Source organism: Ipomoea nil, unplaced genomic scaffold (genome assembly GCF_001879475.1).
Source record: "Ipomoea nil cultivar Tokyo-kokei standard unplaced genomic scaffold, Asagao_1.1 scaffold3030, whole genome shotgun sequence".
Taxonomy (NCBI): domain Eukaryota; kingdom Viridiplantae; phylum Streptophyta; class Magnoliopsida; order Solanales; family Convolvulaceae; genus Ipomoea; species Ipomoea nil.
In genome coordinates this window covers 6,608,175-6,633,672 of record NW_017619458.1, presented here as the reverse complement: position 1 = coordinate 6,633,672, position 25,498 = coordinate 6,608,175, and the positions used below count along the sequence as shown (strand labels likewise).

Here is a 25,498-nt window from a genome sequence, read left to right as displayed (position 1 = left end):
ATATGTATTTATAGAATAGAAGCTGCTTACTAAGGTGTTAAAGCTGCTCTCTCCGAAGGTGTTAAAGCATTTTAATGATCGGTTGATATACGGGTAAATATATATTCTTTCTCTAAATTTTAACTGTAATCACATGATAAAGAGTTAGAGAAAGATTAAATAAGCGGTACCAACCATATATATGCAGATTTTCTAGAATTCTATTTTTTTTCATAAGAAAGTTGAAGAGGATATGTAAAGCTTTAGCAGATTGTGCAGGTGTTCTCACCTTAATCTTTAAGAAACTGTGTTCTTCATCTGTTCCTCCTCGTGGATGCTTTCCAAGGTGTATCAGAAGTGCATCGCAGGAGAATATATATGGGTGTGCATCTTCATATCAACAAAGCTTTATATAGAGGCTGAAGATATAGTGCTGTGTATTGAACAAAGAAGATAGATTCATGTCTTGGAAATATGAAGACTGAGCAAAACGTTTCATAGTCCTAGGCAATTAATACTCTTTCATTTCACATATACAGAGGCATAAAAAATCTGAATACTACCCTTTTTAAAATAAGATTTGGACGGTAATTTATTACCATTGATAGAACCCATGCTTGGACGGAAAAAAAAAAAAAAAAAAAAAAACATTTCGACTATCATTATACGGCGCTGTTTTGTTGTGGGCGGGAATTTTTGTCAAAAATGCATTTACTGCTTCTTATGGCATTTTTATATTAGAGGATTAGAGGATAAGGAGTATTATTATTTTTATCAAACAAAATTATTTTACACCTTTAAACTTCCGTTAGTATGTATTAAATATTATCATAATTATATTTAATCATTTACTATATCTAAAATTCTTTAACTATTATTATTCATACCATAATTATTCTCAATTTATCAATTATACTTTTAATATAATATGAAATTATAAATTATTATTATTATTTTTGAATGCTATTACCTCTATTAGAGCGTAGTATCTGTTCATATATATACTTTCTCAATTTACTGAAACACAAAGAGTATGTTAGGAATATAGCGAAATAATGCGGAAGCGAAGAATTAAAAATTGAGAATTATAAAAGTTAAATAATAGGGAAAATATGTAAATGAAGAAAATTATATAAATGACAAATGAATCTAATATAAAATGGGAAAATATAAAATATATATATATATATATATATATATATATATATATATATATATATATATATATATATATATATATATATATATTTGTACGTGAGAACAAAAACAAAGAAGAGAATTCAAATGATGTAAAAGGTGTATTAAAAACAAGGAATCTAAAGCTATTTATACATCGAAAGAGGAGAAAATAGCGCAGGAAGAAGGAGAGCATCATGCGGCAGTTGCGACAATTATATGGAAATCCATAGCTTTCGGCAAACATGCAAGAGACACACATTGAGCAGGCAACGTGGATGGTGGCATGTTGCCTTATTGGATTTGAGCCACAAAAAGTTTATTTCTAACAATCTCCACCTTGGATCAAATCCACTATGGGAATTAACAACTGGAACATCGACTAAACTCAAACACTGTTTGAACTTAGCAATAGGGAGAGCCTTAGAATAGCAGGATGGATCACCATCAACTTCCTGTGTGACTGAAAGAGCATAAGCAACCATATTGGTTTCATCGTCACTAGCGTACCTAGCAGGTTTTTTAATTGTCCTCCTAGGATGATCCATAGCAATGGAATACTCTCGTTGTGGCTCGACGAGAGGTGCAACGCCAGTAGATGCATCAGACATCGATGAGGATACCGCTACTGAACCTGTCACAATACTGCCATGCAAGATGTACAAGCTTCCAGAACAAGAAGCTTTCATAAGAACAAGAGAGCCTTTTATGACCTTCAGAACTCCACCTTCAGCTATGTACTTGCACCCCAGAGATTCCAAGGTGCCCAAGGATATCAGATTGCGTTTCAAATCAGGAACATACCGAACATTGGCAAAAGTCCTGATAATGTTATCATGAGTTTTAATTTGAACACGTCCAATTCCACTAACCTTGCATTGGGTATCATTACCCAACAAGACAACTCCACCATCAACCGGTTCCAGAGAAATGAACCAATCTTTGTGGGGACACATGTGGAATGTACAACCAGAGTCCAAAATCCACTCGGTTTCACTCCGTTTCTCACCGGAGCTAACAGATAGCAACACATCACCATCTGAATCACTTTCAACAACACTAGCTTCAGCGGACTTCTTTTCTCTCTCTTGCTTGTTTTTCAACTTGAAGCATTCAGTCACATCATGACCATGCTTCTTGCAGTACTTACAGGATTTGTTGGACTTGGATCTATATTTTTTATTGCTACTCTCTGATTCAAGTGAATGACCCCTTACGGTCAAACCTTCACCTTTGTCCTCAGACTTAATTTCAAAGTCAAACTTTTCTTTGGACAATAGGTTTGACTTAACATTGTCGAAAGTAAGGGTATCACTACTATTACCATACAGCATAATTTCTTTGAAATGCGTGTACGATTTAGGGAGAGAGACAAGCAATAAAACAGCACGATCCTCATCTTCAATTATGACATCAATATTTTTCAAGTCCAATAAAATAGAATTGAATTCATCCAAGTGAGATTTAATAGAAGTACCTTCCGTCATACGGATTGTGTACAGACGCTCCTTCAGGCGTAGCGTATTCGCCAGAGTTTTGGCCATGTAAAGCGTATCCAACTTGGACCATAAATCTGACGTCGTCATCTCACTTACCACCTCACGTAGAACCTCTTTAGACAGGCACAAAAGAATGGTTGAACGTGCCTTGTCATCCAAATCTTTCCAATCTTCATTTGTCATTGCAGTCGGTTTCTTCTTCTTCCCAGCTAGCGCTTTCTTCAAACCGTTCTGGGTTAGAACGGCTTCCATCTGAACCTTTCAGATAGAAAAGCTAATTTTTCCGTCGAACTTCTCGATATCGAACTTGGTAACAGTCGACATCTTTGAAAATAACTCTCAATTAAACCGCTTTGATACCACTTGTTAGGAATATAGCGGAATAATGCGGAAGCGAAGAATAAAAAATTGAGAATTATAGAAGTTAAATAATAGGAAAAATATGTAAATGAAGAAAATTATATAAATGACAAATGAATCTAATATAAAATGGGAAAATATAAAATATATATATAAATTCTCAAAAGAGAATAACAAATGAAATATATATATATATATATATATATATATATATATATATATATATATATATATATATATATATATATATATTTGTATGTGAGAACAAAAACAAAGAAGAAAATTCAAATGATGTAAGAGGTGTATTAAAAACAAGGAATCTAAAGCTATTTATACATCGAAAGAGGAGAAAATAGCGCAGGAAGAAGGAGAGCATCATGCAGCAGTTGCGACAATTATATGGAAATCTATAGCTTTCGGCAAACATGCAAGAGACACACATTGAGCAGGCAACGTGGATGGTGGCATGTTGTCTTATTGAATTTGAGCCACAAAAAGTTTATTTCTAACAGAGTCAATACCCCACAATGAGATATCTTATTTGAGGGACCATAGCTATATCGCTAGACCACAAGACCTTTGACTTATAAATTATTATTTAAAAATGTATATATACTATTATTTTAAAAAATATTTTAATATAACTAAAATTTTAATATTGGAGAGAGATCTATTTTTACACGTGTACAAAATTAGTAATAAGAAAAATAAATGTCTAAAATCTCAAAAGAGAGCGACAATGAGCAAAGAGTTTGGAGAGGTTGCTACGACACTCTGACTGAATGTAACCAAGTAACGGATAATCGCGCCACGACAGCACAGCTCCTTCATATACCTTCTTCTGATCACTTCTATCCATGCCTCTGTACTGAGCGAGCTTTGAAGTAATTGAACTTGGATTGCTACGGACATGGAGAGTAAGGATGATAATGTCACCGGATCTCCCAAATTTCCGGCGGATTTGGAGTACCAATCAGGCTTCGGCAACCACTTCTCCTCGGAGGCGATCGCCGGAGCTCTTCCCAGAGGCCAGAACAGTCCGCTTGTCTGCCCTCTCGGCCTATACGCTGAGCAGATTTCCGGCACCTCTTTCACCTCCCCTCGCAAACTCAATCAGCTCAGGTTTTTGCCTCTCTCTCTCTCTCTCTATTCTGTGTCCGTATCTGAAATCTTAACTGTATTCATCTGGTTTGTGAGAACTGCTTCGTTGAAGTTCGCGGTACATGCATCTAATTTGAAAGTTTGGAAAAGAGGTAGTGAAATTTTGGTAGTTGAAACTTGAAAGTGCAGATCATAGGACGATTTCCCTTCCGTGATACGGAGTATTAATTTTTATGTACTAAATTTCTAGAATTAAATTATAATTTGATTATTATTTATGTGCGTAATTTATATATATATATATATTTTTATCTAATTATTTGTATCTAATTAAAGTATACTTTTAATTTACGAGTAATTTTTTTTTTCCGATTCCAGTTAAATTTTCGGTTAATTTTTTAAAAATGTTTTGTTAATTTTTTCATCAAATAACACACCTGGTACATGTAATTACTGTTGCTAGCCACCATCTATTCATTGTAGTTCGATTTATTTATGGTTTAATAGCTCGAAAAGTTTTTTAAACTTCAAAAATCTCGCATCCAATTATAATTTTAATTAAAATTTCTAATGCCTATACATTCTGCCAATATTAATTTTTTATTGTCCGTTTTAAATTTTGATCAAATTTGATTTGATTTACCTCCATAATATAATTATTTTCTACAAATATACTTCTATAAAATTTATCTTTATCTTACTAAATAAAACATAATTTTTATTTTAAAACTAATATTTCAAAGCATTGGAGTTATACTTGTTAGAATCTGCTATGGAACTTTGACGCTGTCTCAATGTATTTTACCTATGTTTTGAAACGAAACTTAAACTGTGACATATTCACAAACAAGAAGTCAGTTTCAACAAAAATGGAAGAAGAATTATTGCTGGTTGTTACCATGTCCATGTGATGGATGAGAGTTATTGTATTAAATTTCTACTTTAAGAGTGATAAAGTACTAAAACATGGGTATTTTTAATTTTCTTACCGTATGTTTATTATCTCTGTTTAAAGTGAAAACCTAACAGGTAATTGAGCATGTTGAAGATTGATGCGTAACAATGTGTTTCCATTTATACACTTGTGGTTTGGGTGATCCAATAGGTCTCAATGCTATAGATGCGTCTAGTTACTTGAAAGCACTTGCAGCTTTCATAAGTTGCATTAAGGTGCATTCCTATGAATGTGTCTCTCCAAGTCTTCATTATTGATGCATGTGATTTTATTGTATAATGTTTTTTTTTTTTTTGGTGGACAGCTGGTTCTATCGTGTTAAGCCATCAGTTACCCATGAGCCATTTAAACCTAGAGTTCCAACTCATGAAAGACTTGTCAGTGAGTTCAACCAGTCAAATAGTTCTGCTACACCTACTCAATTACGGTGGAAGCCTGTGGATATCCCAGAAACACCAACTGATTTCATTGATGGGCTGTACACTGTATGTGGAGCTGGCAGCTCTTACCTCCGGCATGGTTTTGCAATTCACATGTAATTTGGGTTCAATCTCATTTATATGCTATATATATAATTCTGGAATGTATTGGTATCTTGTGAAGTGATTTAATCTTCATATTTAGACTTAAGGTCTTGCCTCTGACAAACTTTATCTATGATTTTTGCAGCTTTAACTTCAAATTTTGCATCATTAGTTGGTTTTTTTTATTTTTTATTTTATTTTATTTTTTTAAGTAGAGAGCAAATAAGAAACCCCTAATTCAAGGAGTGCTAATGTGAAAGACTTTATTCCTATCATTTCATCAGTTCTCTTTTAGCTGAGAGTATTGAATAAATTTCATTATGTTATAAATTCAAGTGCTTGTGGAAATGTAGGTATACAGCTAACAAATCAATGGACAACTGTGCATTTTGCAATGCTGATGGGGACTTTTTGATAGTTCCTCAAAAAGGAAGTAAGTGATGCCCCACTTCACTGGTTTAATGAGTCATTTGTTTTTCAGTGACCATGTGTTTGATTGTACCTAATCCAACAATCCAAGTGAAACCAATTTCACTTTCCTGGAACCTCTTAGAAATTATGAGAATTTTAAAGAATTACTTTGGATCTTTGGTTAATTTTAAAAGATACAGACTCAGCATTCATTCTGATTACTAGCTGCTGTCTTATCTTCTGTTTGGCCCTTAGTCTCCCCCTCCAGAACATTTTGTGGTAATTGTAGGATAATTCACCCATGCTCATATTACAGCTCAAAAGAAAGGTCCAGTTTTGCATCTTCTCTTAAGGTTAATTGTGATATTCTTAGAGCTTGCTGATTTTCTTTTTGTTATGTTCACTGAAGTTGTCTTTATCTTTTGTTTACCATATAGGGTTGTGGATTACAACTGAATGTGGTAGGTTGCAAGTCAATCCTGGTGAAATAGTTGTTATTCCTCAAGGATTTCGCTTTGCTGTTGATCTGCCGGATGGAGAATCGCGAGGTTATGTTGGTGAAATTTTTGGAACTCATTTTCAACTCCCTGATCTTGGGCCAATAGGTGCACATTCAAAATTACTTAACACTCCGTGCATGTTAAATCAGGGATCATATGATATGCTTTAATTCTGTTTAGGTGCAAATGGTCTTGCTGCTCCAAGGGATTTTCTTGTCCCGGTGGCATGGTTTGATGATAGCTGCCATCCAGGTTACACCATTGTACAAAAATTTGGCGGTGAACTCTTCACTGCAAAACAAGAGTTTTCACCATTCAACGTGGTTGCTTGGCATGGCAATTATGCCCCTTACAAGGTAAATATTCTTGAAGATGCTAACTTGGATAAAATTATCAATAGTAGTTTCCTTAATCCTTATGGAGTAAAAGTGTTCTGTTTGCAGTATGATCTAAGCAAGTTCTGCCCTTATAACACAGTTTTGTTTGATCACAGTGATCCATCAATAAACACAGGTATATTCCTTTCTACAAAAAGTTGCTTGGTGTCTTGTATTATTAGATAGATTGAATTGCAACTTCTGTTTGATTCATTTTCAAAAACCAAATGCAGTTTTGACAGCACCCACAGATAAACCAGGAGTGGCATTGATGGACTTTGTCATTTTTCCACCTCGATGGTTGGTTGCTGAACACACTTTTCGTCCTCCATATTACCACCGAAATTGTATGAGTGAATTTATGGGCCTGATCTATGGAGGATACGAGGTAAACTTTTCAAATTCTTTGGTTATTTTTGCTCTGTAGGGGGTGAAAAGAAATCTTGGTTTTGGTAGCCTATGGTAAATTGGTAATGTTCATTATTTTGATCTTTCTGGATAGAACATCCTTAAAAGTACCAGGTTTGTTCATCATAGAAGGAATTTGTGATAAATCATGAATTTCAACACAATTTGCTGTTTTCAGGCAAAAGCTGATGGCTTTCTTCCAGGTGGTGCAAGCCTCCATAGCTGCATGACTCCCCATGGTCCCGATACCAAAACATACGAGGTGAAACATCATCTACTCACTCTCTCCCCCGTCATCTCCATACTTCCAAAATTGAATAACTTGTTTCGTTTTAACTAAAAGTTTAAACTGATAGTGAAATTATACATTTTATTATTATTATTATTATTATTATTATTATTATTATTATTATTATTATTCTCAAGAACCACCACTAGCATTCTGTTTTTATAGTTAGTTACAGCCTGTTTGCTATAGTGTTCTTCCAATCTAACAGTATAATGCTCACAGAAAGACATCTAACAACATTGTAATGCTCCCAGAGAGGCATCTATGATCTAACAATATTATAATGCTGACAGAAAACCATAGCCCTGGGAAATGAAGCAGGGCCGCATAGAATCACAGGCACGATGGCTTTCATGTTCGAGTCATGCCTCGTACCCCGAGTCTGTCCATGGGCACTGGAATCGCCCTTCATTGATCACGATTATTATCAGTGTTGGATAGGTTTGAAGTCTCACTTCACAGGAGGATCCACAGATGAAGGGAACAAGGAGTTGGAAAATGGAGACCACTGAAGTATGGCACACCAATGATTGTCATCTTGTCATGGGTTCCACCGGAGTAATGGTTGGTTTGTCTCTATCGAAATGCCACAGTTTGTACAGAATAATACATTGTTGGGATACAAGTTGATGTATGGGTATGACTGAAACATAAATACGAATAATGAAGATCATGATACATCTTTTATTGCTGATTTGGGTGGAAATATACTTGATTTCATGGATTGGGATTGTGTTTGCTTCTTTGGCTAAAATTCTAAAATCTTTCTATGAAATGATTGTTAGGATATTTGGTTCCTTGTATGTGACTTATATTGGTCCGTTTGGTAAAATAGTTAGCTTATTAGTCAATTTTGGCTTATTTGACTACTATTAGCTGTTTGACTTGGTTAAATAAGCAAATTAAGTGTTTGGTTAATAAGTTTTTTGTAACCCCAAAATGCTAAAATTTAAAAAGCTAATCAAAGCAACCTTTTCAATTAGCTTTTTGAGAAAAAAAAAAATTATACCAAACAACTATCATCTAACTTCTAATTTACCAAACACATTTCTACAATCAACTAATGTTATCAATTAGTTATACCATTTAACCAAATCAGCTAACAGTTATCGGCTAACAACCATTTACCAAACAAGGCCAACACCTTTTTCTCTGAGTTTTCCTGATATGTCATGCTTATTAAATAATGTGGTGGAAGTTGAATCTAGTAGTACGTGTTAAGATTATGGGAATGAATATGAGGGCAAAATTTGATAAATATTGGGGTGATCCACATTGTTGTGCCTTTCAGTGCACACTTTTATATGATTGTAGGTGTTATATATATATATATATATATATATATATATATATATATATATATAGTACTAATGCACGCGGACTAGTAGCTAAACCAATCACCCCATCTCAGCGTCCGACTAAGTGGTGGTTGAGAGCCTCTGAATAGGTGCTTGTCCTAGAATCGATCGAAAAGTCCCCCTTGTCATAATAAATGCGAGTACTTATAGGCGAAGACAAGGGAAATACGTCCCGGGCTACCGGCATGGCAAGCACGTGGCACATACGTGTCGACGGCTAAGCCTTGGTCTTTTGGCAATGCCTACCACTAACACGTGGGGTCCCGCGAGGTTAATGCGCGTGGCGGTCAAGACAAGAGAAGACCGGTCGGGAAAGAACGGGGAGAGCAAGGCAGTCGGCACCGATCAGGCAAAATGGAGAGTCGCTCAGTGGTTCAAGACCGATCCGGTGTATAACCTATCAAGAGCCCCCCAGCCCGGGTCTGTTTCGAGGGGTCACGGAGAAAGGGCTCGGGCTGGAGTTCATAAACACCCCAGATGCCATGACCGCTCCGCGATCTTGCGGGCTTTGACAGACACGTGTTGCGCCCTAGTGGCCCAGGGATTCAGATTAAGCTTCTCGAAAGAACGAGTCGTTTTCCCGCCAAAATTTTTCTATAAATAGGGCCCTTGCGAAGGCCTTCACTACGCTTTTTCTGCTGTAAAAATCAGTCGGACGCTCCCGAGCCATTGTTACGCAAGTTTGTTCAGTTACCTCACCAACTTCTAAGTACCAACAGTCGGTAAGTTTCCTTTCCTTTTGTCTTTTTACATTTCCATATATATTTTTTAGTCCATTCGCTTTAGCTTAGCACGCAGGTTTTTAGCCCGAGCCCCCCCCCCCCCCCCTCTGAAACACCCTCATATCCTCTATGAAGGGGGAAGATGTCCAGTTTAGATAGTCAGAACATCTCCGGGGCTGATTACAACGACGAGGTCGAGATCGACACCGACAGGACGGTGATCGAGGAATCCTTAGAAGCTACGGCCGAGACCTTGCAATGTGCTTTAGAGGGCGAGGAAACTAGGACTTCCGGACGCGAAGAAAGATCCCCAGCGCACCACGATCGGGAACATCCAACCCAAATGATTGGGGGAACCCCAGACCCTCACTTGTCCCTTCACTCAGTAGGAGCATTGACCGAGCAAGCTGCGGGGGGTTCTCCAAGAAGCCCACAGGAGGGCCCTAAGATGATTTTCCTTAACAGCGAGACGATGGATCAACATGAATGCCTGTTTACCAAAAAGGAGGCGGCCGATATATCCGCCCTTCTAACCGGCCGAGTAAAGTTTGATACTCGGACGTCGCTCGGGAAAGAACGAGGCGTTTTCCCGCCAAAATTTTTCTATAAATAGGGCCCTTGCGAAGGCCTTCACTACGTTTTTTCTGCAAATCGGTCAGACGCTCTTGAGCCATTGTTACGCAAGTTTGTTCAGTTACCTCCTTAGCTTCTAAGTACCCCAACACTCGGTAAGTTTCCTTTCCTTTTGTCTTTTTACATTTCCATATATTTTTTTTAGTCCATTCGCTTTAGCTTAGCACACGGGTTTTTAGCCCGAGCCCCCCCCCCCCCCCCTCTCTGAAAATTGTTCTGCATGCAAAGAAGGTTGCACACTTCCGTCCCAATCCCAAAAGACATTGGGGCCCAAAATTCAAGGCTGGGCACAGATCACGAGCAAACATATCTCTCTTTTGGGTCAGAAGCAGTGAATGGATTAAGCAACCACGAAGATGGTGAAGAACCTGCAGCCAAGCGTATGAAGACAGGAGAAGATCCCCTTCACGAGTCATAAAGAGAGACTCATCTTATTCCGAAAAGAACAAATTGCACTTTTGGTCCTGTGAGTATTAGGGTACTGACAATTTGAGTACGTGACTTTCAAAACTCCCAATTTAAACCTTTAACTATGCAATTTTTGGCAGATTTGGTCCTCCGGGCCAAATTACCGGCCAATTTTGGCCGGAAAAAGATTTAATGCTTCGAATTAATTTCTGATGAGGGTAAAAACGTCATTGCGAGTGTATTTCGATCATCATGAGCATCATGGTACTCCGGCTCGTCTTCTTCTTCCTCCACTGAGGCCACAGAGACAATAGGTTCACCACTAGCATTTCCACTGTCCTTCTCATCGGGATATCTAACAACAACTACAGGGCAAACGCAATGTCTAACACAGTAATCACTAACGCTGCCAAGCCTTCCGTCATTTCCTCTCTTAGTAGCCCCAAATCCACGGCTCCCCATGATGACGGCACTGAGTCCCAGCCTTTCGACCTCGAGGCAGAGCCTCTCCTTCATATCGTGGTCCTTAACGATGTGGATTTTGAATGGAATCTGCGCGTCCACCAGCGGCTGAGCCAGATCGGTGGCCTTAGTAGTAGTAAAAGTGTCGAAATCATCCTCCAGCTTCTGCTGCGACTCCTCGTTGTCAGTGTCGACGATGGAGGTCAACAAAACCCCAGTCAGCTCCATAGAGAACAGAGGTGGGGCGGACATGGAGGAGTATGACGGCGTCCCCGGGACGGAGGTAGTGGTGGACCGCCCACTTGACGGCGAAGGCAGACTCGTCGCTGAGGTCTACGGCGATGCCGATCTTACGCTGGGCTCCGGCCGTGGGGGTATCGGTGGAAGACGGGGTGGCGGGAGGCGGAAAGCGCGGGGAAGATGAACGGACTTTGACGTTGGCAATGCGTGGAAGGTCGGAATCCGCGGAGTTAGGCTGCATTTTCCGGCGATTGAACTCGGATTGGGGGCACAGGGACAGGTTGGGTACTCACCGTTTTGATTCGCCGTTGCTACAATATATAAGAAATGACGTTTTTACCCTCATCAGAAATTAATTCGAAGCATTAAATCTTTTTTCGGCCAAAATTGGTCGGCAATTTGGCCCGGAGGACCAAATCTGCCAAAAATTGCATAGTTAAAGGTTTAAATTGGGAATTTTGAAAGTCACGTACTCAAATTGTCAGTACCCTAATACTCACAGGACCAAAAGTGCAATTTGTTCTTCCGAAAATAACTAAAAGTTATTAAATTAAAAAAGATGGTTGCTCTGCCATGTATGTTGAAATTTTGAATCTGAAAGGTCAAATTTTGTTTTGGTGTTTCCTAGGTGGGTGTTGGTTTCCTCCTGTACAAACAAATTTTCATTTCTCATTGTTCTCTTAATCAGTTGGGCACAATCAATTAAACCAACTGATGTGCATGGAAACAGAGCTCTTGGCAACATATTCAATTCATTATTTCCTTGAAAAAAAAAAGTGTGTGGTATGGTCTGGTCTCTATTTTTTGGATGGATATTTTTTTTTTGGGGGGGGGGGGGGGGGGGGGGGGTGTTAGGGGGTTTAGATAGTGGGGTGTTGCCAACAACTGCTACTGTTTTCTTTGCTGTTTCTGATGTTGAGACCAAGCTGAAGTAGTGGATCTGGCTGATTTATAAAGCGGGAAAGGCCGGCGGCAGCGACGGTTGGCGAAGATGACTGGAGAGAAACCAAGTTTGATAAAACTTCTACTGCCGCAATACTGAGATCTAATACCAACCTAGTCTCTGAATCCGGTCGGCAAATACTCAGTTCTCTTCCCAACTTTAAGTACATAACTGCAAATGTGCCTATTCCTCCTTATCTTCTCAACCCCATCAGAAAGGCCTTTGATTTTGCTGCTTTATCAACTTATTTTCGCTTGAGAGCAATTTCTTGTCAGTTTTGCTCTTCCCCCCTTTGATTTCATATTCTCCAACAAGACATTATTAGGATGAAGAAGCATTGCTTCTCTGCATCAAATGCCTACATATACGGACCAAAATGAGGAAGCAGAAGCATAGGTAATGAAAATACAATTTTCACCCTAAACTAATGGCTAAGAGACGGATGGATAACAGAAGGACTTTTGCTGGAACAAATTAGAAAGTCAAGTGTCTTTTTCGTTCAAATTAAAAGTCGAAGACCAATTTTGAAAAATCGCAATAGTCGGAGGACCATTGTTGGAATTAACTCTAATAAATAAACATAGAAAGATTATAGCAAAGTCATATGCATATAAAAAAACACTCTCGAACAAAAAAAAAAAAAACAAACAAACAAACAAACAAATCTCACAATTCATATATAATTCCTCAAAAAAAAAAAAAAAAAAAAAACTAAGACATATATATACTTAATATACAGTAGACATGAAAGAGGTGAAATATATATAAGATCGATTCTATTCCTTTCACAAAATAAATAAATAAGAAAAAAAATAAAAGACAAACAATCACCATACCTATTTGTTTAAATGGCAGCTTATATCCTAGAAGTAGTTCAGAATGCTTAGAGAACAATGAAAAGTAAGTCAAAAATAATGCTTAGAGAACAATGAAAAGTAAGTCAAAAATAAAATCTCACAATAAATTCATAATTAGAGCTTTAAAAAAAAAAAAAAAGAAACAACCAAAGAAGAAATAAAAGTTTAGAAAGTTATTTTTGATAGGCCTCATCGAGAGGTTGAAACAAAGATCAATTAAACATCAATAGGGTAAATAAAGAACAAGCAAAGTTCTATCTTGGATGAAAAGGAGAACTCATAAGACGCTAATCAAGTAAAATGGAACAAGTTTGTCTCCATTTTTGAGGTTGTGCACTAGTTGTTGTCGTGGACTGAAATTTAGCTAACATTATATAGGAGAGAGTTGGTGATGAATGAGGTTAGCGATTCCGTGGCAATCCCTGACGTAACCTCTTATGTCAAAGATTAGATTTTTTGCATTTGAAAAAATATTTCTTTCCACAAATTTATAAAAATTACATAAATGATTCAAAACAATTTCTCTAATTTTAGAAAATTTTAAAACATACACACTCTTCAAATAAGAATCTAATAAACAATTAATATTTATGCATAAATGAAGAAAAATATTTGTAAATACACATTTATATTTTTTATATTTATACTTTTTCATCACATGTTTTGTAAACAACCTAGACCGCGGCACTCCTCAACCGCTTTGGCATTTTCAATCACTTTTCTCAAAATTCTAACATTCAAACATAAATATTTGTGTAACCTTTGTCATTATTAATGAAACATATAATGAAATTATCACTTGTTTGTATTGTTATTTGTATTTTGTACTCCATAATATTTTATTAGTATCCCGTAATTAACAAAATAAAATGTATACATGAGATTAGAGAATTGAATTTATTTAGTTGCGATAGAATTGAAAGTACAAAGTATATATGTAACTAAACACTAACTACTCCTGACAATCAGGTTACACTAAGTTAGCTAGTCTAGCACCACATAATTACAAGCATATAATATAACACAATAATAATATTAATACTAACACACCCCCTCAAGCACAAGGGTGGTGAACCACAACATTGAACTTGTCCCGTAGAGTAGCAAACCGTGGTGAAGGCAGAGGTTTGGTGAAGATATCTGCGAGCTGATCTGTAGTAGAAACATAGTTGACGACAAAGTCCCCAGACGCAACCTTATCATGGACAAAGTGATAGTTAATCTCCACGTGTTTCGTGCGTACATGGAAAACCGGATTGGCACAGAGGTATGTTGCCCCAAGATTATCACACCATAACGTTGCTAGCTGGCTGGAGTGCAACCCTAGCTCCCGAAGTAGAGACACAACCCAGGTAACTTCGGCAGACACAACAGCTAGGGTTTTGTACTCTGCCTCGGTGGACGAACGTGCGACGGTACGTTGTTTCTTGGAGAGCCAGGAGATGAGATTAGTCCCTAGGTAGACAGCAAAACTACTTGTACTCTTTCGATCAATAGGATACCCAGCCCAATCGGAATCTGAGTATACATGAATGCTGGTAGAGGACGACGGTGATAGCCGTAACCCGTAGTCAAGCGTCCCCTTGATGTAGCGCAATACTCGTTTAACAAGACCCCAGTGTTCAGTAATTGGCGAGTGCATGAACTGACATAGGCGGTTGACAGCGTACGCAAGATCCGACCGAGTGATAGCCAGATACTGTAAGGCGCCAACTATATGACGGTACTGGGTTGGATTCTCGTACGGAAAGTCAGTCGGGACAACTACTTTCGTGACAGCCGCAGGTGTAGCAAGAGGCTTACAGTCAGCCATTCTAGACCACCCTAAGAGATCAGTCATATAGCGACGTTGAGAGAGAAGAATCTCGTTATCCACGGTGATGGTCTCAATACCTAAGAAGAATCCCGGTGTTCCAAGGTCCCAAATTTTAAACGCAGTTGCCAGGCGGCCCAATAGAGCAGTAACCAGAGTTGCATCATTCCCCATCATGAAAATATCGTTGACATAGACAAGAAGAAACACACGAGAGGTCCCAGTAGTGTAGTAAAACAGAGAAATGTCTATTTTGGATGAGTTGAACCCTGCAGATAACAAAAAGTCATGAAGTCTCTTGAACCAGGCCCGTGGTGCCTGTTTCAAGCCATATAGGGAACACTGAAGATGACAGACATGGCCGGGATTAGCCGGATCTTCGTACCCCGGTGGTTGTTTCATGTACACAGTTTCTGCCAGGTGTCTATTTAGGAAAGCATTATGGACGTCTAACTGACGTAGAGTCCAACTGTTGGACACTGCAAGAGAAAATAACATACGCACTGTGGTCGGTTTGACCACAGGACTGAAGGTATCAAAAAAATCTTCGCCCGCTACCTGGTTGAACCCTTTGGCAACGAGGCGTGCTTTGTAACGCTCCACAGTACCATCAGCGTTGCGTTTAGTGCGGAACACCCATTTGCAACCAATAATGTTCATATGAGATTCCAGAGCCACTAACCGCCAGGTGTGATTATGCAGCAATGCGTTAAATTCCTCATCCATAGCCTCGCGCCAGTGCGGATGACCCACAGCTTGAGAGTAGCAAAAAATTTGGACCATGGGTGGTTAAAAATTTGATAGTTGAAGAACTATGGGTAGTTAACTTGGACCACGGTTGTTAACAATTTGAAAGTCGAAGGACCACAGGTGGTCAATTAAAAGCTTAGGACTTGAGGACCCTTGATGATATTAACTCTTTTCTAAAATTAGATAAATTGGTTAGAAACATTTATGAAATTTCCATCAATTCGTGGGAGGAGATATTTTTTCAAAGGAAAAAAAAATTAATTTTTGATGTAAGAGCTTACGTCAGGGAACTGCCACAGAAGCGCTAATGTCATTCATCAGCAAACTCTTTCTTATATAATGTTAGCTAAACTTCAGTCATCACCACAACAACTAGTGCACAACTTCAAAAATGGAGATAACCTTGTTCCATTTACTTGATTAGTGTCTTATGAGTTCTGCTCTTCATTCAAGCTAGAACTTCTGCTTGTTTTTCATTTACCCAATTGATCTTTGTTTTGATCTCTCGATGAGACTTATCAGAAATAACTTTCTAGACTTTGATTTTTTCTTTGGTTGTTTCTTCTTTTTTTTTTTTTTTAAAGCTCTAATTATGAATTTCTTGTGAGATTTTTTTTTTTTTTGGTTCGCTTTTTCATTGTTCTCTAAGCATTATGAACGACTTCTTTTCTAATATACGCTTACCTTACACATAGGTATGATGGTTGTTTCTATTTTTTTTTAGTATTTATTTATTTTGTGAAAGGCATAAAATCAATCTTATATATGTTTCACCTCTTTCAAGTCTAATGCGTTGGTAATGATGGTTTTCACACATCCATCAAGTATCACATCCATCAAGTATCAAATCACAGTATAGAGTTTAGATATCGTTCCACTGGAGATTGCTCTTGTAATGTTAGGAATTGATGCAAAGTGGAGTTAAGCACAAGCTAAAACACTACTGGAAATCATGGAATTTTCGACCACCTGAAAGTGATCTTAAATCAAGTAAAAAGCCTTGTTTCGACCACTTTTGGTATCCGGAAAAACCTTTGTTGCTATTTCCGACCACTTTTTGGTTTCAACTTGATTTAAGATCACTTTCAAGTGGTCGGAAATTCCATAATTTCCAGTCGTGAAACTATCCTTTTAGAAGCTAGGCCTATCAATAAAGAGTTTGGTTGATATGATTAAGCAAATAACGGCTAAGACAAGTAAAATAAAGGAGTGGGACTTGGTTGGTTCAAGTTAAGATGTCAAATATTGTACTAAGGATTAGGAAATTAAAACAAGGCATAGGGTAAGTGAGATGCACAAAAGTGTTAAAATAATACTCTCGTAGCTATTTGGACTTGCAACCTCACCTTGAACTCCACTCTCGTGGCAATTCAACCCAAGGTTGCCCAAACAAGAACACAAGGCATAAATTTTCCTTAACACCCGAAATACTCCCATATTGGGCATCAAGTGTGTGAGCGTGTGGCTAGTGTACAAGCTCTACTCTAACAACAAACACACTCCAAATAAAGCATATAATTGGGATCCAACAATTATACACAATTTCACAACAAACCCTAGAACACCCAAATAATCCCTTCATGCAATACAACTCAAATAGGCATCAATAGCAAGAAATCAAACCGAATTCAAGTCCTAAAATACTTAGCTACTCATCATAATCTAACAATAGATACACAATATTAAAGACGTAATTGAAAGCATAAATGAAAAGCAAATGAAAGAGATGAATAAGAAAATGATGCGGCCCAACATAATGAAGATCCATTAAGAGTACCAATTAGGCCAATCACAAGGCCCAAGTCCAAACAATTAAGGCAACTCTTCATTGGTGATATTCAAAGATGGTGGAAATTCAAGTCAAGCCCATTTGCAAAAGATGAAGAAGAACTCAAGGCTTTTTTTTTTTTTTTTTTTTTTTTTATAATTGTTTAAGTGCTGATTTTGAGATTAAATTAGGCCCAAATCACCTTATTATTTTTTGTCATCATTATTTTAAAATGTTTGGCATGAATTAAAAAACACTAGTTTGTATTTAGAAAGGATTCCTTAAATCCCTTTCTAAATAAGACTATATTTAGTTGCTTTCTAGATTAGGTTTAGGACTCTTTTTCCCATTGTATTTAGGATTATAATGCTGCCCTATGCCTATAAATAGGCCACATCCATAGCAATTTAAAGGAGGCTTTCATTCAATAAAATTCTTAAGTTTTTCTTTACACTTGTGTAAGAAACCTTATGGCTAATTGTGGACTAATTAGTGGCTAGTCGTGGACTCGACTAGCAAATTGATTCGTGGGCTCGAATCAATCTTCCTTTCTTCAACCTTAGATTTAGGTTCGTGGACTCGTTCTTGAATCGAGGGAAACTAAATCCGACTCTTGTTGATTGAAGATTGCATCAACGATGTACTTAAAGCTACAATGAGATTCTTCTAAGTCTTTGAGGTTTCGAGACAAAGGGTTTCTCGTGATGTCTAAGGTATTTTGATCCATCTCTATCTTTATTTTGATAGCATTTTTGGGACAATATTCCATCTTATTTGAATCTTGGACTAGGTTCATATCAGAAAACTTCTCTACTTAAGCTTTGAAATCCAAGATTGCAAGGTGTATTGAGCTTGAAAATGGAAAGGAACAAGAAATCTACACTAATCTTAAGCTATTCTAGAGCTAAACCTAACTAGGGAATGAAAGGGAAATTAAAGATATGTTTTGGGGTAGAAGAAATCTCATTTTAAAGGGGTCAAAATGTGCTGTGAAAAGTTGCAGAGGTTAGCCACGGGTGTGCATATACCCGTGCCCATAATTGAAGGCACACTGCCTTGTGGGCACGGGTGTGCCTGGACTCGTGCCCACCAAGAATAATTCATGTGCACAAAATATTCCTTCTACGCTATTTTTCACTATCGAAATCTTTGAATTAGTCTTTGTGTTCTTCATTAAAGTTGTAGCCCTTCAAGTTATCTTTCCAATGACGTAAAAAACACGTAATTTGGACATTCCTACGCTGAGATACGGTCAAAATACCAACCAGTGGACGAGTTGTGCGAGAATTTCAACTTTTTGCTCTTTTGCTTCACTTTTGCCTTTGTTTGTCCAAATGACGAAGACCATTGAACACCACAATTTGGTTCTCTAAGAGGTGTTGCCCCCATCTTCATAGCTTCTCATTGGCTCCAATTGACTCTACATGCATCCAAAATGCTCCAAAATAATTCAATTCATCTAAATTATAAAGAATTACACCTAAACACACAAATGAATCAAATGAGGAACACTTTGGACAAAATTATAACAAATGACAAGAAAAATAAGCCTAAATGTAAGGTGAAAACATGAACATTTTGGCACTTATCATGTGTAAAAGAAAACACATAAAATCATAACCATCCATAAATTAAAGATCAATAGATAAATCTTACATACCCTCAAAATATATCCCTAAAATCATGTACACTATCTTAAAATAATATTAAATAAAGTTTAAATGCACACCAAATTACCAAACAACCCCTAATTAATAACAAAAAAGAAATTTAAATAAAAAAACTCATAAAATCCTAGACATCCATTATTCAATGATCAATGTGTATGACTTCTTGGACTCATGGGAAGCGGTGGACTCACTTTATCATTAACCTATATATATTTATGTTCAAATGAGGACACCCATTTATATGAGGACATGGGGACAATTTTTTACCATTAGACCCTGATTTTTTATGGTTGAGATTTTTTTTTCTTATTTTTGGTATCTTTGTTTTCATAATTAATTTACATGAGTGAAATTGTAATTGTGTGGAATTACTCATAGTAGATGACTTCCCCGGCTGCATCTGGAAACCTTTACTGACCTACACATATTTCTTCTACGTAGTCGCAATCTCCACCATTTCTTCCCTTTTCTCCGGCTCCTCTTCCACCACCGCTACCTCCTCAAACCCAACACAATCCCACAACTCTCACTCTCACCCAGTCACCCCCTCTCCCTAGCGACTCATATTTCAATGTTAGGTTGGGTTCGTGATCAATTACGGTAGCCAATAAATAAGAAATATTTCACTATAACATAAAGTCATAAATATTAGGAGGTAAACTCAAGAAGGAAAAATAACATTATTCTTAAATTAATAGAGATAAACATTATCTTGATCTTCAACTTGATTAGTTTGATCTTTGGTCTTGCAATACTCATCACTTTGATCCCTTATTAACTTGATCTTTCAATAAATGATATTTATGTCTATGTTTTGCTCCTTTCATGAAAGACATGATTTTTAGCTAAATTAATAGTTAATATCGTAATGCGTTGTCCACATAGATCTTGATTAGATCTTCTGAAACCCAAGTTGGCTTATAATGTTGCTAAGTCACATTGCTTGACATGCAGTTGATGTTATTACAATATACTCATAAGCTTCATATGTGGATAATGCATAGTCATAACCTTTTCATCATTTAAACCTTTTTGTCACAAACCTCGCTTTAATTTGTATCTTTCAACCTCACTATTTGACTTTATTTTGATCATGAAGACACATTTCACATGGCCTTATGACTCCATGGAAGATCTGCTAGCTCCCACGTTCCATTTTTCTCAATTGAAGCCATCTCCTCATCCATAGCTTTCTTCCATTTGAAATTTTGAATAGCTTATTCAAATTTAATAGGTTCAACTTCTGCTAACAAAGCATAGTGAGCCAATTCACCATCATTAATTTCATCCTCATGACTTGTCTTATTATCTTGTAGGCGCACTGAAATCTGTCTTTGTCGTTCTGATCTCATTGATTGTTAAAAAGTATTGTAACTGATGTTACAACATTATCGAGATGGTTCTGCTACTATTTTTGTTGGAACTTCAGTAACAACATGTTTTTCATTAAGAAGACACACTTTAATTTTGAATGAATGGAATGTATTTGAAATAACTCTAAGGGAACTCTAACGTTGATAGCCAAATTACTCTAAGGAAACCATTCCTTTAATTACCAAACACACTTGTATGCATAGAATTCTTTCAAAAGAAAGTCTTTCATAGCCCAACCATTTACTTTCTCACAAGAAACTATATCATAATGGAGTATCCAAAATTAACCTATACATCTCATATGCAGAAAAATCAGCATTAAGTATAAATAATCAAATGCACTCCACAATTAATTTAGTTTTCTTTCACAACCAAATCCTCTACTACCGTTTTCAAAAAAAAATCCTCTACTACCAAAAGGTTATAATTAATAAAATCAAACCTGACTTTGTTAAGATAAATGTAACCGGCCTCCATTGAAAGATCTTCCATCTACAATAGTTAAAAACGATAATAACATTAACAAAACAACAGAGCCAAACTTAAAATTTAAAAACTGAACATCACATCATAATCCAATTTAAAACTGAAATATATATTTAAAAAAAAATTGAAATATATAAGAGGCAGATTTAGTTCTGATCCAAAATTTATTGGCTGATTAACAGACTAAGGTTGCATTTCATCAATCAATGGAACAGAACACAACCATTTGACCTACCAATATCAAATCATTACTCATTTTCATCCTTAAATTCCAATCAATTTCGAACCACACACATGTTAATAATATGTAAAAAAAAAAAAAAAAAAAAGAACAACTGGACGGACATATAAGAATTGAAGCTAATTGGCCTGTGAACGTACACTTCTTGTGCTGGTAACCTTCAGTGCTTCCATGCTTGCCATAAGCATGTAGGTTCAACAGAAAACAAATTCCAAAGCAACATAAAGGCAGCATATATATATATATATATATATATATATATATATATATATATATATATATATTTGATTTGCAATATTAATACTTTAATAGCGTATATCTAAAACATTTACCAATCTAAAGGCAGCATAGCTTTAGATATTTCATTTCACACCCAAACTATTAACATTCAACAACTGGACAATGTTAAATAGTCCTTTATGTGCTATATAACTTGAATGCGGAAGCACAATTAACAATGATCACATGTAAATCAAATCAATCAACTAAACAATGTTCATGATCATGGATTTTTAATTAAATAGATAAGATAGAACTTATTTGGTTCCATTGGAGATGTAATATCTAAATTGAATAAATCAAGAATATAATGCTTCACCTCTCTAATCGTATACCTTAATCACCTCCCGATGATACGGAGACTAGAAAACTTAGAGATTTGAAAACAGTTTAGATCCCTAGAGTTTTTCTGAATATTTATAGATGTGATGAGAAACCCTTTTTCAAAAGGAATGAGGAACCTCCTTTAGGAAGAAATCCCTTTAGGAATGTGACCTCCTTTTAGGAATAGAAATCCACTAGGAATGTGAAACCCATAACCTTATTCATTAACATTCAACAACTGGACAATATCAATCAGAAAGATAGCCCATCTCTGCCATTCCGTTTGGTGAAGCAAAGCTTCCAGGCTATATTTCTGCTTCACATATAAGCCCCTTCAACAAAAGCAATGCAATTACCATATCAAAAATAAATAAATAAATAAATAAATAAATAATCAAGGCTTCATCTACGTTCCTAAGTTTTTGGTGAACAATGATACAACGCAAATCTCATATAAGTACATCAAAGTTCTCTGCTCCATTTTTTCCCCATGAAAGGCTCTCACAGTCTCCCAAATCGAAACCAGATGAGGAATATTTCTTCTCAATAAGTTCGTAGTTAAAAGTTTTGTTTGCTGGGCTTGGTAGTGCAAGCCGGTAACCTAAGTGGGAGCATTAAAATGGTGGAATAATTGGACCTGGGATGTTATTTATTGGCCTGCCCATTCCAAATGGTGAGTTGACGTTTTTAGGAAAAACGCGACATCGCTGTTAATTGCGTTATTCGTTTGTGGAATTATGAATGTACAGTTATGGAATTATGAACACAGAGCTCTGATATTATGAACTTACAATTATGAACATATAGTGATAAAATTATGAACATGGAGCTGTAAAATTGTGAACATAGAGCACATACTCCATAGTATAACGATTGATTATCAAGTATGTTCCTCCGTTTTTTGAATCATTCATTCCCTTTTTTTCATTTTCCAATTTTAAAAAAGGCGTTTTACAAGCACATTTTTCTTACATTCATTTTCCAAATCTAACTTTTTAGACTACATACAACATTGGGAAAATCAACGATTTGGTCCCTCAATTGTTAGCGAAATATCAATGTAGTCCCTTAATCGTGAAATCATCGATTTAGTCCCTGGAAATAACTGTTTTTAGTTGATTTAGCCCCTCCGACCGTTCCCCGTTGAAAATCCGGCGAAAGCTCCGATTTGCCATGGGCAATTTGGTCTTTTCACCATATATTCTTCATCCGATGCAAATGTTTGTTAAGGTAATAAAACCCATATGCAGCAATCCCAATCCCCGCCATCCATGGCCAGAACAGCCAACTCCAGATAAAATACATCCAGAAGAATGGATTGAACTCTACATTTACAATCCACTTTGGCACTACAATTGCAATTGCAATTGCAATAACCACTTGCACAAGTCAAAGGGGGTCAGCTGAGAAAAGTTTGATTTTATCAATTCCGCAGAGAGATCTTTTAGGCTTTTCAAGAATAAGGTCAGTTGAGAAAAGTTTGATTTTATCAATTGCACAGAGTGATTTCTCAGGCTATTCAAGAACGGGGTCAGCTCAGAAATGTTTGATTTTATCGATTCCACCGAGAGATTTCTCAGGCTATTCCTGAACATGATCCCATCATCAGTCTTTGCAGTTGAGTGTGAACTGGAGCATTTCAATGGCAGTAAAGAAAAACGTTCAGACGGTTTCAGTAATGTCAGAAAAGAACTCAAATGGGCCTTGCTGAGCTTTAAGCATGCGTTGGTGTGTAAATTCTTCGCTGGAAAAGTGTCTTCCAAGTGTTTGTGACAATGTCTGAAAGAAACTGCATTGTCGTTCGGCAAGAAAACACCAAAAGCCTATACCTTTGAACAGGCCAAAACGGGACACGAAACCATGACCGGATGCCTGGATTTCAAAATCAAGAGCTCGGAGAAGCGCAATCCTACAATGAAAATAAAATAAATTACAAAGCAAGAAAATAACTATAGGTACCTGACTGTAGTCGGAGACTGCAATTGGATGAACTGAGGAAGTGGTCGGCGACTGGACGGACTGCAAGCCTGCGAAGTCGTTTCTGGTCGGCGACTGGACGGACTAAGACCATGGGACGTGGTTATCAACAGTAGCTCGGATTAAAGGGTCGGTGGAGGAAGAATATGTGGTGAAAAGACCAAATTGCCCATGGCAAATCGGAGCTCTCGTCGGATTTTCAACGGGGAACGGTCGGAGGGGCCAAATCAATTAAAAATAGTTATTTCCAGGGACTAAATCGATGATTTCGCGATTAAGGGACTACATTGATATTTCGTTAACAATTGAAGGACCAAATCGTTGATTTTCCCTACAACATTTATAAAAGGATAATGATATATGTACTCCCATGGAGTATAAACTCCCACCATGTGTACCAATAAATTCAAGTGAATGAAGAAAAATATTGGCTCACTTTGTTATTTAAACCAATCAAATAATGACACTTCAGTAGGGAGTAGAAAGTGGGAGTACATGTAGTATTACTCGTTATAAAATTATTCAAAAATTAATTTTCATTTATGTGGGGACTGTTAAAAACTTTTAGTAATAATATTATATTTTAAGTGACTATTTTGTGGTAAAAAAAATTTATATAATACAATTTATATTATTAAATAGACGAACAAAATTAATATTTTATACATCTAAAATAATATTTTATACACATAAAATAGATAATAGGTGAATGAAAAATTGATTCTCGATATATAATCATTAGATCACTTTAATAATGTGCTTATTGTTATTTCCTTATGTTTATCCTTTCTCACCTTTCCCTTCTCCCAAAGGCATGACTGTCTCCACTTTGTATTTGTTTATTATTTCCTTTGTTTCTTTCCTCTGCTTTTTCCTTTATAAAAGAAGGGAAGCATGCAAAGAAAGATTAAGGGAAATATTCCAAGGCATTTCTGCTCTTGTTCGGTTTCTAATTTTCCTTCCTTTCATATTGCTACTTGGAATATTAGACATGTTTCTATTTTTGTCATAAAATTTTTGACACTTTTAATCTTCATGAAAATTTTAAAATGATACATTTTAGAAATCAAATCTAATTGATTTTGAATGCGAAAAAAAATAATTATAATTGAGAGACTAAATATAAAATTAATGACAAGTATTTCTTGGATACATTTACATATTCAAACAAAAAAAAAAAAAAAATCAAATACCACTCACATCCAAAAAACTTCATAAAAATAAAAATTCACAACCTAAACAAACATAATAAAATGTTAAATTTTTTAAAAGCTTACATCTAAAAAACACCATAAAAAAGATTAAAGACTTTGTGGTCAAGCGGCATGACGTAACTCTCTCAAATGGAGGGTCATGTGTTCGAGCCTTACCGGAATTTACTTGCCCTCTAACCAAACACCCTGTTATTGTATTAGCAAGCAAGTTAAATAGATTAAACCATTAAGAGACAAAATTTTTAAGTTTTTAACAGGTCAACCAATTAATAACTCTAAAACATATTAAAGCTAAACACTAACTCATTATTTTCATGCCTTATTCATAGATGATTTCGAAAATTGTCAGGTCTGGCCCGCTGCCTACATTTTCTTTGATATGATACCTCCAATGCGCATC

At 36.4% G+C, this 25,498-nt stretch overlaps 1 protein-coding gene and 1 pseudogene across 2 annotated transcripts; one reads left to right on the top strand and one right to left on the bottom strand.

Annotated features, from left to right (window-relative positions):
• The first annotated feature begins 3,740 nt into the window (after positions 1-3,740).
• Positions 3,741-8,266, top strand: LOC109163649 (homogentisate 1,2-dioxygenase). 2 transcript variants are annotated; one of them, XM_019312402.1, is made up of 9 exons: positions 3,741-4,136; positions 5,375-5,605; positions 5,948-6,027; positions 6,443-6,610; positions 6,686-6,861; positions 6,949-7,018; positions 7,116-7,270; positions 7,469-7,552; positions 7,873-8,266. In XM_019312402.1, the coding sequence occupies exons 1-9, from the start codon at positions 3,925-3,927 to the stop codon at positions 8,089-8,091; spliced, it is 1,395 nt and encodes a 464-aa protein (XP_019167947.1). In that variant the 5' UTR covers positions 3,741-3,924; the 3' UTR covers positions 8,092-8,266. The 2 variants fall into 2 exon arrangements, with proteins under 2 accessions (XP_019167947.1, XP_019167948.1); XM_019312403.1 differs by lacking the exon at positions 7,873-8,266 and adding an exon at positions 7,802-7,817.
• Positions 8,267-10,889: 2,623 nt separating this feature from the next.
• LOC109163593 lies at positions 10,890-11,717 on the bottom strand (annotated as a pseudogene).
• Positions 11,718-25,498: the final 13,781 nt, after the last annotated feature.

Coding starts and splice junctions, on each gene's coding strand:
- LOC109163649 (XM_019312402.1), top strand. CDS start 3,925: ATGGAGAGTAAGGATGATAATGTCACCGGATCTCCCAAATTTCCGGCG. Junction 6,611..6,685: donor CCCTGATCTTGGGCCAATAG/GTGCACATTCAA, acceptor AATTCTGTTTAG/GTGCAAATGGTCTTGCTGCT. Junction 7,271..7,468: donor TGATCTATGGAGGATACGAG/GTAAACTTTTCA, acceptor TGCTGTTTTCAG/GCAAAAGCTGATGGCTTTCT.